Raw genomic sequence first — 14486 nt, forward strand, 5'->3', positions numbered from 1 at the left:
TGCACCCCCTCTTATAAATTAAAAAAACGTTTTTATATATGTAACACCATTATAAATGCTGGAGGCCAAGCGGAGTTTGGGGTGGAGGCTGACCGCTCGTGACCCCCCATGTAATAACCTCGTGACCCCCTGGGGGGTCCCAACCCACAGTTTGAGAACCCCTGCACAAACTGATTGATATTTTACATGTGGCCGTGGCATGAAAGGTAGGCTGCATGATGGCCTAATTTATGGGTAGATCTATCAAGACCCCATGCAATAACTCTTTGTCCACTCCACAAACAGAATGTAAATACCAGGTTCCATCCCAGGGATTTGAGCAGTTTTATTCACACCCTTTGCTGGGCTCTCTAGTAGTAGTTTCAGTAAATGAGAAGCAGCGGCAAGACTGCACTAAGGCTACTCCCAAAGTGAAAGATACAAAGAAGTTAGATCTCTTTGGGGGAAAGGCTTATTCCACAGCAAATTTACTCCACATGGCCAATCACTGGGCTTTAATGTCCCGATATGATTATTCTAAGGGTAGGTATATGCTGCACACAACTGATAGCGGCGAATAGGGTACGTGTAGTTACACGTGGCAGTGAAAAGCAGGCTGCTTTTCACACATGATAGTGAAAGGCTCTGGCAGGGGGAGGCAGAGGGGAAAGACTCCCGGGGTGGGTTCTTTCCCCATTGCCTCCCCCTGCTAGAGACTTTCTCCACTGCTAAAGTCTTTCCCTGCAGCGGGAAAAGGCTCCTGCAGCCCTCTGTGGCAGGGAGTGGCTCCAGCAGTCGGGAGCTGCCAGAGCTTTTCCCTGCTGCTGGAGCTTTTCTCTGTGGCATGGCAAGACTCTGGTAGTAGGGAGGCAATGGGAGACTACACTGCTGAAAATAACAGTGTAGACTGGGGAGGCACTGCTTCAGCATGTAGAGAGCTGAACCCTTAAGCTATGTACCCTATACAGCTATGTCTTTATCTGCCTAAGAAGTGCCTTACTGTCTACACTGATGTTTACACGGCATGCCCCTCTAACATGGGTATATGTACTTTACACGCTGCTGTGTACAATATAGATGTATCCTACCTGGGAGGCAATCTCTCAGTTTGCAAATAAACTGCCAGAAAGTTCGAGGGCAGTGATTTTCAACCTTTTTTTCATTTGCGGACCTCTAAACAATTTCAAATTGAGATGTGGACCCCTTTGGAAATCTTAGACATAGTCTGCGGACCCTCAGGGGTCCACTGACCATAGGTTGAAAACCACTGCTCTAGGGAACAGTTCCATCCCCTTGTTGCAGAAGGTTAGTTGGTCTCTCGTTCAGCTCTGCAGGCTTCCTTGAACTCATGAGATTCTGAGGCTAGGGGGATGGCAGTGACTACGTGCCATTCCTCCTGGTTGTAGTCATTGGGGATTCCTTCAGAGGTGAAATAGACTATTGAGGGACCTCCCTTTCAAGGGATGTGCCTTATTCTGATCCAAAATATATGAAGCTTTATGCACACTAAGTAGTCTAGAGCAGTCCTAAATTTGTTAGGTCTATACACTCTTGCTACAAAAAAGACTAAATATCGTCCTCAGTTCCAGCTGAGGCAGCAGTATTTCACCTTCAGGCAGCCTGATCACTTCAAGAGGAGGCAAAGGTCTCAGAGAAGGAGGCCTCTGCTCTCTATCCCCTTCTTCTTGTCATCTGGGCAACCACAGGCCTTGAAGCAGCCTGTTTGACTCCTGTGTTGCTGACAGGAGCTTGCCATTCCTTCCCTGCCCTTCCAGAACAGATTGTCCCACTTACTGCCATGCATGGCAGGCTATCACCTTGGACAATTGGCTGCTATGCATAGTGGTATTAAGACACATCCTGAAATTCCTTTCTATTCCCTCTTCGTGGCCCCCTCTCACGAGTCTCCACTAAGACAAGGAAGTGTAAGATACTATGTTCTTTGGTGCAGGGTTTTTTATTCCTGATACTTTCTAATACCCAAAGCCAGAAAGGAGTCTCAGACTCATTCTAGCTCTTCTGAACCTAAATAAATACAAGAAGAAGTAAAAGTTCCATATGGTGTCTCTTGCTATTGTTATCCCTTCCATAGATTGAGGAGACTGGTGTGGTACTCTCAACTTTACAAGATACCTACTTCCATGTGGCGATCCACCCGAGTCACAGGAAGTTCCTAAGATTCGTGGTATGAGATCATTACAGTTCACCATTCTGTTCTGTCCTTCTGTCTATCATCAACACTGTGGATTTTCAGCATGGTGGTATATATGGTGATAGCTGCCTATCTCTGCCAGCAAGATGTCTGTGTAGCCTAACTTGGCTAATTGGTTGCTTTGGGATCACTCCAGACACCAAGTAGAGGCTGCTATCCATTGCACTCTCTGAACATACAGCATCCTGGGCCTGAAGACAGAAAAGTCAACGTTATGACCTTTATAAAGAATAGAGTTCATTAGAATGGTCCTGGATTCAATTTTTGACAGGGCTTTCTTGCCTTTCCCCAGAATCCAGATTATATTAGACCTCTATGCATTGCTCAAGGATCAGCCACGAACCACAGTAAGGAATTACCTCAGGCTCATAGGTCACATGGCAGCATGTACTTATGTGACCTCTCATGCCCAGCTCTACCTCAGGGAAAAGTAGAGGTGGCTAACGTGAGTCTGTCACTCTCAGATTCAGCCAAGACTATATGGGGGAGAGGGATGTCCCTTTTTCTCAACCTTTCCCTTCAATCACTTTGATAACAGTGTTTCACGTTACACATATGTTCTTGAGTTGTGTGCAATATTCTGTGTCTGTGAGCAGTTCCTGCCTCACATTCAGGACTGTCCAGGTTCTCTAACAACATTATAGTGGTGTTTTATGTGCGCTAGGTCAGACAGCCTGTGCCAGGAAGCAGTCAGTTGTGGAATTTCTGTATATTGGAGCTCAGTCAGTCTCAGGGCCTCTCACTTGCTAGGAGTTCAGATGGCTCAGCTCCATCCAGAAAGGTTTCATGTCATCTGAAGGCTGTTACGAACACAACTTTGTCCTTCAGGCTGCTATCCACATGGTCAGGAGGGCACGGAGGCAGTGTGCCATAGCATGGCTCGACCTGGCTAATGCTTTTGATGCCCCACTAGCACATTTTTGCCACGCTGCGAGAGTTTGGGATGCCTGAAAACTTTCTCCAACTGATCCGGGAACTTTATGAAGGCTGCACCACCACCATCCGCTCCATGGAAGGAGAGAGGCCTGAAATTCCTATCTGTAGCGGCATGAAGCAGGGTTGTCCCCTCAGTCCCATTGTTTTCAACTTAGCCATGGAGCCACTCATTTGAGCCATTTCCAGCAGTCTAGGCGGTTTGACCTGTATGGCAACAGTGTGAATATCCTGGGCTACACAGATGACCTGGTCCTGATCGCAGACAACCTTGAGTATCGCCAACAAATGCTTGACATCACCAGCCAGGCTGCCAACTGGATGGGACTCCGATTCAATGGTAGGAAGTGCGCATCCCTGCATATTGATGGCAGTAGAAGAGACATGGTCCAGGTGACACCTTTTCAGACCTAGGGTGAACCTATGATCTTCCTCGAGGATGGACAAGCATACCAACATCTCGGCATGCCCACGGGTTCCGTGTCCAGCAGACACCTGAGGATACCATCGCTGAGATCCTGTGAGATGTGGCCAGGATCGACTCCTCCCTACTGACACCATGGCAGACGATCAATGCCTTGAACACCCTCCTGATTCCCCGTATCTCATTCATCCTGAGAGGATCTGCCATGGTGAAGGTACCTCTGAACAAGGCAGCAACACCATTAGGCAGCTAGTGAAGAAGTGGATGTTTCTTCCTCAGAGAGCCAGCAATGAACTGGTGTACATCTCGCACATGCAGGGCAGCACCAACATCCCTCGTATGGGTGATCTGTACGACGTTGCAGTGATCACTCATGCCTTCCGCATTCTGACGTGCCCGGATGCCGTGGTGAGGAACATCGCAGAAAGTGCCTGCAGGATGTCATCAAGAAGCGAATCACCAGGACCCCCTCCAATCAAGATGTTGCCACCTACCTGAGCGGCTCGCTGGAAGGCGAAATTAGAAGAGATGGGGGAGACTTTGCTTCACTCTGGACTCGTGTCCACAACGCTATGTAATGACTGGAGAAGCGTATTGGCTGCCGCTGGACGTGATGCAAGGAACGCCAGGAGCTGGGAGTCCTGGTGCCACAGGTGAAGAACACAGACCACACAATCCTCACTCTGAAAGCTAGAACCATGCTGGAGAGGACCCTGAAGGGTGCCATCCGCTGCCAGTATGTGGGAAAGGTTAAGCAGAAGCTGGACCAGGGCAAGGCGTTCGAGGTGATGTGCAAGTGGGACGCCAGCAACCACTTCCTCCCCAGGGGCAGCTTCAACTGGTTTGCCAACTGGAGGTTCATCCACAGGGCCCGGCTCAACTGCGTTCCACTGAACCTGTCCACGAAGTTAGCCTTTTTAGTGGCCATCACCTGAGCAGGAGAGGGGGGAAAACTAAATGCTCTACAGAGACATAGTCTGGTTAGGCTACACCCTAAGTTTCTGTCAAAAGTAGTATCTGATTTCCACCTGAATCAGTCTACGTGCTTACCAGTTTTCTGCTCAAAGCCACATGCTCACAAGGATGAAAACATTCCTTTTTCCTTGAGGAGGTGATATTTCACTGGACTAAATACACTGCATTGGGAGTCATTGGTAAATATTTTGTGTTTAGTAATGGCTCAACTGTGCCTTTGTTTAAACTAGTAATACTCATTAGTAATATGTCAGTAAAACATGTGAAGCTCTTTGTAATGTTTAGTAGTAGTAATGGTATGAATGTTCTTCTGTCCCCACTTAAGCTTTAACATAGCAATCTATGAACTCAAAAGGCTGTGATTCAGTTTAGATAGGCACCAAGAGTTCAGTGTTTATCTGAACCTTTAGATTTGTCTCCCTGACCTCCAAGAGGCTTCTCCCCTTGCTCAAGCTCTTTGGAGAGGGGTAGGTATTATCTCTGTTTTTAGACTGGACAACCCAGGCCACTAAGGGAGTGTGTCTTTGAGCCAGGATTAGAATTCAGTATTCCTAGCCCCCAGTGCAGTGCTCTTTACTAGCCCATATCACTGAAATAATATAGTGGAAAGCATTATTTTATATTTTGAAATGGTATTCTCTTTCTTTTCTTTCTGCTACCTTAGTTAACTGTACAGTACAGTAACTCCTCACTTAACGTTGTAGTTATGTTCCTGAAAAATGCAACTTTAAGTGAAACAACCTTAAACGAATCCAATTTTCCCATAAGATTTAATGTAAATGCGGGGGGTTAGGTTCCAAGGAAATTTTTTGGGGGCAGACAAAAGGCATTATATACTGTACAGTACTGTACTGTGGTTGGGAAGTGCCTCTGGCTTACCCCACACAGGCACAGCCCGCTGCAGGCGAGGACACTAGGAAACACCTTTGCTGCAGCAGCGGCAGCTTCCCCGGAGAAGAACAGGCTTGGACTTTGCCGTGAATGCTCCAGGCCCGCCTCTTTCTGTCCCCGCTCCACTCCAGGCCCACCTTTTCCCACCTCCACTTCACCTCCTATCCAGAGCATGCCACATCCCTCCCCGCCCAAGCTGTTTGGCGGCGCTTAGGACTTTCTGGGAGGGAGAGGGAGGAGCGGAGATGCAGTGCTTCCCCGCTCCTGCCCCTTCCTCCCAAAAAGTCCTAAGCGCAAAGTGCTGAGAGGGAAGGGGAGGAGCAGAGAAGCCTCACGTCTCCACTCCTCCCCATCCCTTCCAGAAAATCCTAAGCACCGCTAAACGGCTGTTCGGCAGTGGGGGAAGCGCTGGGAGGGAGGAGGAGGAGGCGGAGAAGCGGAACTTGTGCAATGCTCCCTTGTAAATTCACTGCTCTTCCACAGAATCTTACAAGCAGGCAGCTAAACGACGTTATAAGGAAGCATTGCACAACTTTAAACAAGCATGTTCCCTAATTGAGCAGGGATGTAACATTGAAACAACGTTAAGCGGGACGACGTTAAATGAGGAGTTACTGTAGGAAGCTCACTGCAATGTTTTTACCTGTCCTTTCCTTCCTAGTGAGCGCATGTTTGGCCAGATGCTGCTGACTGCACTCTGGTTGTACTTCTCTTTGAAAATGTTCAGTGGGTATACTTCCCACTTGTGTTTTGTATTTAAGTGTGCAGGCATTTTGAAAATACAGCTTAATGTGTAATTAAGAGCTTTTGCTGTATTAAATGTTGTTACTGTTGCTCTTTCTCTTTCCCTGCAATTCAGAAAAGCATCTTATACTGCAACGTAAAGATGAGAATAAAGGGAGTTAATAAAATGGAGATATTTTCTGTTTAAAGTAGGATTAAAGGTCTTGAACAAAAATGTATCAAAAAGTTAAACAATCTTTATTAATATGATTGCTAACTATTCCTCAGATGCAACATCTCTAAACAGTGCTATTCTGGATCTCTTTCAAAATGACAAATAGTAGTTTAAGTACAGTGTCAAATTAATGGTGATACAGGTGTAACTTGTCAGAACCAAAGCAAACTTGTGTAATTTACTTGAAATTATTGTGTGGGGCAGGGAGAGGGTAGTTCTGAAAGTCTGGGAAGAAAGTATGCCTTTGGTATAAAGATTTGAAAAGCTTTTAAATGGCAACCTTCTTAAAACTATTTCATTTCACATTAGTTTTCAGATGAATGTTAATATATCGTTTACTTTTCCTAAAATCCTGGTTTATGGGACTGAAAAATACCTCAAGTTCCAGGACAACTTTCCCATAGCATCTCTCCTTTCAGTCTCTGTTAAGAGTTTAAATGTTGTAAGAATCATATTTACAGAGATAACCTATGGTTGTTAGGCTGGAGAGAGTGTTTACTTTGGTTCTCAGGTGATAAAGTTAATGGTTTTGTCCCATTATACAGTTTGGTATCAGGCAGAAGAGAACATCAATAATCTATTGCTTTAATAAAGGAATTTGTTATGAAACCAGGGTCCAGTAGGTGGTTGTCTTGTCATTTTCCTAAAACTTTTGTATGGTGCTTGCAGTTACATTGATTCCTATAATTTTAAAAGGTAATTGTTAAAGGTACACTGCCCGTTGGAGGAGGGGAAAGAAGTTAAAACTTCCATGTCTGCTGCTATATATGGAACATCTCTTCTGAGCACCACCACTTTCCTCATTTAATTCCTTCCAGAAGTCCCATTTTTTTTCACAGTACTTACAAGATATTACATCATCTCAACTCTGTTTTTTTCATCTATTTATCTTAGGAGTGAATTGCTCATTTTTTTGGAGAGAAAGGACATAAGGGTACTGGACATGACATTGGGGACTTGTGAGAGGGAACTTGAGGAGTGTAGAGGTATGGACTTAACTGCTGGTGCACCCCCTTGTGGCTGGAAGTGGCATTGTAGACTTCCGCCTCTGCCAACAGCTGCTTTGTCCCTGTGGTGGTCTGCCTCTTCTCATGACTCAGCCCTCTGTCCATGTCATGTTTAATCGACCCCTTCCAGGGTAAAGAGAGTCCAGTAAACTCCAAGAAATACAATATAACTCTTCTCCTCTGTCTGGGCTCACCCCATGCAGACTCTTCACCCTTTCCCAGGCTCTGCAGGATGCAGAGCAATGCATCCTAGGAGGCCCAGCTCCAAACTCAGTAGTCCTCCTCCCCCTTTCACCAGGGTGTTTCTGTACCACCTTTTCCAGTGAACAAGTAGGGAAACTCAGACCCTCCTTTTTCTCCAGGTCGCAGTCCAGGAACCTGTGGCAAGTAACTAATTTCTACTCACTCAGACTCCTCTCTAACTCCCTGGATGTCTTACTAACTTGGCCTGTCTTCAGGCCCTTTCCCATAGCCACACCATGAGCGTGCTGGATCTAGATCTTTCTTCTACTTTCTAGCAACCAGAGAGGAACTGCAAAATTCTTCTCCTCTCTCCCTGTAACCCTCCTTCTCATCTTTCTTCTTTTATGCTCACCACCCAACTTCTCCCTCTGCTGAGCTTCATCTTCAATTTGGCCTGGCCCACCCTCCAGGTAAGTTAATTGAACTTTCTAGCTCCAGTTAACCCTTTTAGTGCAAGTGTGAGTTATATATCCCATCAGAAGGAGGTTGAATGGTAGAGGGAGGAGGGGAATTTAAGTTAGAAAACAAAACATTTAACTAATATGACATGTACCTATTTTCCCATTGATAGTTTTGCTTGCATGGTATATCCTATGCCCCCATGATTTGTCTTTATCTTTCAAGGGTAGGGACTCTTCAGGATAGGGACTATCTCTTCTCTGTATTTGCAAAGTGGCCAGCATTTTTTGGTATTACCACAGTATAAATAATAATAGACAATATAAATAGGATAGGCTAATTTCATTCCTAAATATCAACAATACAGTGTTCAAAAAGATGGAAGCAAAACATGTATTCCAGATTTATTCCAATTGGATGCCTACTGGAGAATATCCATTGTGTAATTAACTAATTAATAAAAAAGAAATTCTGGTGCTCAGAAAATGTTATAATTGGACACACAAAAAGCTTTAACACAGTGGAAGGGATTTTTGAAGGCAGTAGTCAGGGTAGGGAACAGTATTTAGAAAGTAGCTGATGAAATAGTTTTGTACTGTCAGTTATAAAAGTCAAGGCAGGAACTAATCCTTATTTTGCATTATTTCCTACTTGGGAAATCTTCAAAGATTTGTTAAAAGCAACAGAGGGTTCTGTGGCACCTTTAAGACTAACAGAAGTATTGGGAGCATAAGCTTTCGTGGGTAAGAACCTCACTTCTTCAGATGCAAAAGTGAGGTTCTTACCCACGAAAGCTTATGCTCCCAATACTTCTGTTAGTCTTAAAGGTGCCACAGAACCCTCTGTTGCTTTTTACAGATTCAGACTAACACGGCTACCCCTCTGATACTTGAAAGATTTGTTAGGAATCGGTTTCTGCATTCTCTCATCTCTTCACTCTCCCAATATTCAGATGTGTTTCTAAACTTCATTTTTGCAGTGTTTTACAATACATGCCATCTACAGAAGTAAGAACTTTGAAATAGAGACTCACCAGGGCAAGTGAGCAGCTTATTGTGAAGGGATCTAAACCATCTTCCACAGAATCTAAACTTTCATTTTTTTCAAATAATGAAATTTCTAGCCCTTAAAGTTTTGAAGACATGTACTTTGCTAAACAGTACCAGAGTGAAATTAATAAGACTATGGTCAGTTTCACTACTACTATTTGGAAGACAGTGGACAGCAGTTAAATTGGAAAAAATGATGTTAATTTAATGCTGCTACTGCTTGAGGAAGCTCTGAGTAACAGCACAGGCAAGCACTGGGGTTATTCATTGGGAAGGAACATTTTTAAAAATAGTCTGGGAGAGTGACAGAGAGGTGGAGACATTTTCCCCCTATTCCTTGCAGGAGCTAGTAGTCTTTGAAAGGGAGAAGACACAGAAATAGGGTTACAATTCGTCCGGATTCCCCTGGACATGTCCGGCTTTTTTGAGTTAAAAATAGCGTCCGGGGGGAATTTGTAAATGTCCGGATTTTCCCCCCCATGCAGAGCGTGCGCGGCTTACAGGGCAGACGGCCGGATCGTGCCACTCGCACGGGGCTCCGGCAGCCAGAGCCCTTCCTCCACTTCCCCCTCCTCTCCCCTGCAACTTGAGACCACTCCCCTCCTCTCTCTCCCTCCCTCCCCCCCTCCCTGCATTCGCAGATCGCCGGCCGGCCGTTCGCCTTGGGCCTCCGGCAGTCTGGAGCTCCGACCCTGCTCCCCTCCCCCTGCTGCCGAGCGCGCTGCTCTGCAGCACTCTGTTCTGAGCAGCACGGTAAGGGGGCCAGGGGGTCAGAGAAGCGGCAGGGAGGTTCTGGAGGGGGTAGTCAAGAGACAGGGAGCAGGGGGAGGGTTGGATGGGTCAGGAGTTCGGGGGGGCTGTCTGGGGGTTGGGGGTGTAAGGTTTTGGGCAGTCAGAGTACAGGTAGGGGGCGTCTCAGGAGGGGGCAGTTAGGGGACAAGGCACAGGGAGGCTTAGGTAGGGGGTGGGGTTCTGGAGGGCAGTTAGGAGCAGGGGTCCCAGGAGGGGGCAGTCAGGGGACAGGGAGCAGAGGGGTTTAGATGGGTCAGGAGTTCTGGGGGGGGGAGGGGCTGTCAGGGGGTGGGGGTGTGGATAAGGGTTGGGGCAGTCAGGGGACAGGTAGGGGGTAGGGTCCTAGGGGGCCAGTTAGGATGTGGGGAAGGTCTCAGAAGGGGGCAGTCGGGACAAGGAGCAGGGAGGCTTAGGTAGGGGGTGGAGTCCTGGGGGGCAGTTAGGGGCAGGGGTCCCAGGAGGGGGCAGTCAGAGGACAAGGAGTGGGGGGGAGGGTTGGGGGTTCTGAGGGGGTGGGAAGTGGGAGGGAGTGGAAGGGGCAGGGACAGGGCTAGGGCAGGACGGGGGCGGGGCTAGGGTGGGGCTCCTCCCGTCCTCTTTTTTGATTGTTGAAATATGGTAACCCTACACAGAAAGCTCCTTTTCTGTCTAAGATGAGGGTGGAGCTTCCAATCTATCAGACCCCTTACTAGTCAAAGGTTGATATGAAAGATAAATGTCCAATCAGTGTCCAAAGACAACACCTTGGTAGAAATCACAACACCTATCCTTTTCAAGCTGCTCTAGAAAGGCTTCTAACAACACACCTCCCTGATGGACCTTCCCTCCCTTCCTCCCCCCACGCCCCTCCCGCTTACTGCTTCTCTTTGCCTCCTATCTTTTCATTTCCTCCTCACCCTACTCTAGTTTTCATATCTACCTGTGGGGAAGAAGGTTTATTGCTCTGACTAGTGCCTTGTCTATCTCACACTCTGCTGAAGTACTTAATAAAATAGTCTTCCTTTTTTAAATTTTTTTATTGATGATCTTGCCCAGCTAGTGTATGACAACCTGTTGAATTCAATGCAGTGTTGCCTCTTGCAAATGGGTTGTGATGTTCTTATTTGTTGCGCCAGCAAGATTTGATTTGGGCGCTTGGGCTGGGTCAAAGTAACATGAGAGGGAGGAAGAGTCGGCACTTGCTTACAGGGTAGCAAGCAACCAGTCCATCAGCCCACAACGAGGCATATTTCCCACAGCAGCAGCCATCTGTTGTTTTTCAAAGTACCTCATTACCTCTTGGAGAATATCCCCAACGCTGTAGCCCTTCTTGGCTGCTTTTTCAGCCAACAGAGGAAGCTTCTTCAAATCCCCTTCATTTTCGTTCATGAATGACAGGTTGGGCACGTTGAAGTGGGAAGCAGCCATCCACTGGAGGATAGCCTGGAGTTCTTTGTTCAGTGAGCTGCTGTTGGCATTCTGGTTGTTCACTATCACTTCAGAACCAGATGATGAACCTGATAACTGTTTTCCATTATCCTTGGATTGTGAAGTTCTCCTGGGTACTGCTGGCGTTTTTGAGGATGAAGCACCGAATGCATTTTGTTCATCCAACAGGTCACCTATAGCTAAATCTGGGCTGTTGTTTTTGGCCATGAATAGACATAACTTCATCACAGATTCCACCAGTTGATCAATAAATTGCTTGTTCACCTGATCCATATTGTCAAACTGATCCATGGATGAATTGGGCTGTTTAGATAAGGACTTTTTGCTGGACTTGCTATCAGTGGTGGCAGCATCTCTATAATTCCTGTTTGTTTCACTGGAATTGTCATCTATATTGAAACCAGCCTCACGTAAGACCTTCTGGATGATTGATAACAGGATACTTGATATGTCCCCCTTTTGGGAGTCAAGTTGTTGGTGGTCATTCTTTGCCCCTGAGTGCCTTGATCCAGCAGCCATTGAAAGGGACTTGGAACTATGGGTGCTCCCAGCCTTTTCAAAATGAGAATCACGAGAAACATATCCAAACGAAGTGGCGCCCGATTCACGTGCTGAGTCTTTGCCATTTGTCTGTTGTAATAGATGTTGTTGTATCAACATTAATGCAGTCACAATGAGGTCTTTTGCATACTTATCCATTGAGCAATGCTTTTCCGAAGCTTTGCTTGATGATGATTGACACTTGCCTGCTCCTCGGTCTTTGTCCTTCCCTTGATTATGCATTTCACTTTTCATTGCTGTAAATTGCATGCCTTGAGATTTGCTGTCTTGGGAGCCTGTTTTAAGTGATGTGTATGCTAGGCTTTGAGACCTAGACTGCTTATCATCCCCTGCTAGGGCTTTAAACAGGCGTTTCACCATTGCTTCCAAAATTTCAGTAGACTTTTGGCTTCCTATGTTGAATAGATTCTTTTTCACCGTGGAAACAAAATCAGAGTCTGTCATGAGCACCCCTGTGACATTATGCAGATTTTTCATGGTTGAGTCTATCAAGTCTGATATGACGTCTTTGGTATGTTTGAGGATTACTTTCTTCAAAACTACACAAGCTGGGGTTGTCTTACCATCCTTTCTTTGGACTTTCATGGTCTTCATGAATGAGAACATCATGTCTGAAGCAACCTGATTTGCATAAACCATTAACCCTTTGCTTACAGAAGTACCAGAATCATCCTGCCCAGACTGTTTTGCTTGCTGACACATTTGTTTATCTCCAGGCTTTCCTCCCTGTTTACAACCATTTTGATTAGACATCTCACCATAGAAGAGTGATGTTCTCTTAGAACCTGAAGTATCTTCCTTCTTGGTAGTCTTTTCTTGAGATGGTCTTGGGGATGGTAGTTTACCCTGGGGGTCCTGTGTGCTTGCTTCAACGGCTTCATTCACCATTTGTGAGGCAATTTTGCTCACAGAACCACGGGAATTATTTTTCCCTTCACCAGCTGAACCATGAATCCCCTGACGTATAAACTTACTGGCAGTGCCTTCCAATTTATCTGTGATCTCTTTACGTGCCATTTGAACAACCAAAGAACAGAGCTTATTTACATAGTATGAAACATCATCTGGATCTCTCTTTCCCTTTTGGGCACCGGCAGACTTTAAAGATGTGTCACTGTTCTGGGACAACGATGGATCATGGAAGGTTTCGCTAACTTTGTGTTTCTGAGGGGCATCTGAAGGGGTCAGTGCATGCTGGAATCCAACTGCATATTTCTGAAGGTCATCGTTGAGCCAGCTCACAACGCTGAGTTCATCAGTTGAACCTTGTTTGAAAAGACATACTGCTCCTTCAGTTTTAGAATGATCATGCTTTTCATTGTCCTTTATTACAATGACTTCTTTTTCCTCCAGATTTCCCAGATCAAGTTCATTTGAAGGTTCAGAGATGCTGCTGGACTGGCTAGCAGCTTTCTTTGCTTTTGAATCTTTGTCTTTTACATTCAGGCTGGAGACGTCTACAAAACAGATCACTTTCCGGTCCTGGTCCTTCTGTTCATCAGGGTTGTAGAGGTCTACTTTACACACACCTGCCTGACTGTGTAACCAGTCAACTTCCTGAGACATTTTTGCAGGTTGAGAATAGGACCGTACCCAGGACCGTAGAGTGTTCTTTTATCAGTTGGGCTGCTGTGATGACCCTGCCAGACTCGAGATGTTGCCTCCTCTCTCAGCTTTCCATGCTCTTCTACTGCCAGATGGGCTCTTCACCTGTGTTGACTCATGGTTTCTATAGCAGCAGTGACATCACAAAGAACCAGTTTCACCAACAACCAGTGATGTGTTGGCAATGCTTTAGCAGTGGGCTGCTATACATTTTTTTCCCTTTAGCCTGTGTTAAATCTGTGTCCTTTGGGTTGGAGGGTGTTTTTTGTTAGGTGGGCTGAGGGAATGGAGACTCTGTCTTTGTTTTCCATATAAACAAAAACATTTTTTCATAAACATAAACAAGGAGTCAGCATCACTTAACAAAGAAACTAGCATTAAACTGTGTTTTTTGAATATACAGTGAATATATTGATAGTATAAGACAGAGGGTTACCTTTTTATTAGAAGAGAGAGTTGGGAATGAAGATGGCGGTAGTCTCATGATGTTCTCCCTGAAGTGGTGACATCACAAAGATCAGCGCTCACCAATAATAGTTGAACAAAAAACCTCTAGACTTGAAAAGTGTCATTTCTCTTTTCATTCCCTGCTTTTTCTCTTCCCCACTTTTCCTTTTGTCTTCTTCCTTCCTTTTTCTCTTTATGACTAGCCTGTGTATCTTTCTTTTTCACTCTACTCTGAAATAAAATAAAATCTGTAAATCTAAGCACAGGCAGTGTGACTAAGATTATAAAACCAAACTAGCTCCTAACCCCCGTATTATAAGATAGTTGAAAAATCATAAAATCGTAGAAATTATATATAGAAAAGACTTTTTGTCATCTGATCTATCTCTCTGCCAGTGCAGGATTGTTCCCTATAAAATATTTACCATAGGTATGTGAGATTAATGTTAAATCTCCCAGATGACATTTCTGTTTGTAGATTATTTCATACCTTGTAGCTCTGGTAAGGGTGGATGGTCTTGTAGTTAAATCACTGCACTGGTACTCAGGAGATCCAGGTTCAATTCTCAGCTTTACCACAGAT

The 14486-nt window shown here is 45.5% G+C and overlaps 2 protein-coding genes across 6 annotated transcripts in view; one reads left to right on the top strand and one right to left on the bottom strand.

Annotated features, from left to right (window-relative positions):
- Positions 1-14486, top strand: part of PHC3 (polyhomeotic homolog 3) — a 99058-nt gene that overhangs the window by 40131 nt on the left and 44441 nt on the right. The gene's annotated exons all lie outside the window — the stretch shown is intronic.
- On the bottom strand, positions 7664-13704 carry LOC101952859 (A-kinase anchor protein 4-like). Its single transcript, XM_005299261.3, has one exon. It carries the CDS (start codon positions 13415-13417, stop codon positions 11045-11047), a length of 2373 nt encoding a protein of 790 aa, XP_005299318.2. The 5' UTR covers positions 13418-13704; the 3' UTR covers positions 7664-11044.

The sequence above is a fragment of the Chrysemys picta genome, chromosome 9, assembly GCF_011386835.1.
Source record: "Chrysemys picta bellii isolate R12L10 chromosome 9, ASM1138683v2, whole genome shotgun sequence".
NCBI classification, from domain to species: Eukaryota; Metazoa; Chordata; order Testudines; family Emydidae; genus Chrysemys; species Chrysemys picta.

What these genes read in the sequence shown, in the direction of transcription:
- LOC101952859 (XM_005299261.3), bottom strand. Translation starts at nt 13,417, where the DNA reads ATGTCTCAGGAAGTTGACTGGTTACACAGTCAGGCAGGTGTGTGTAAA.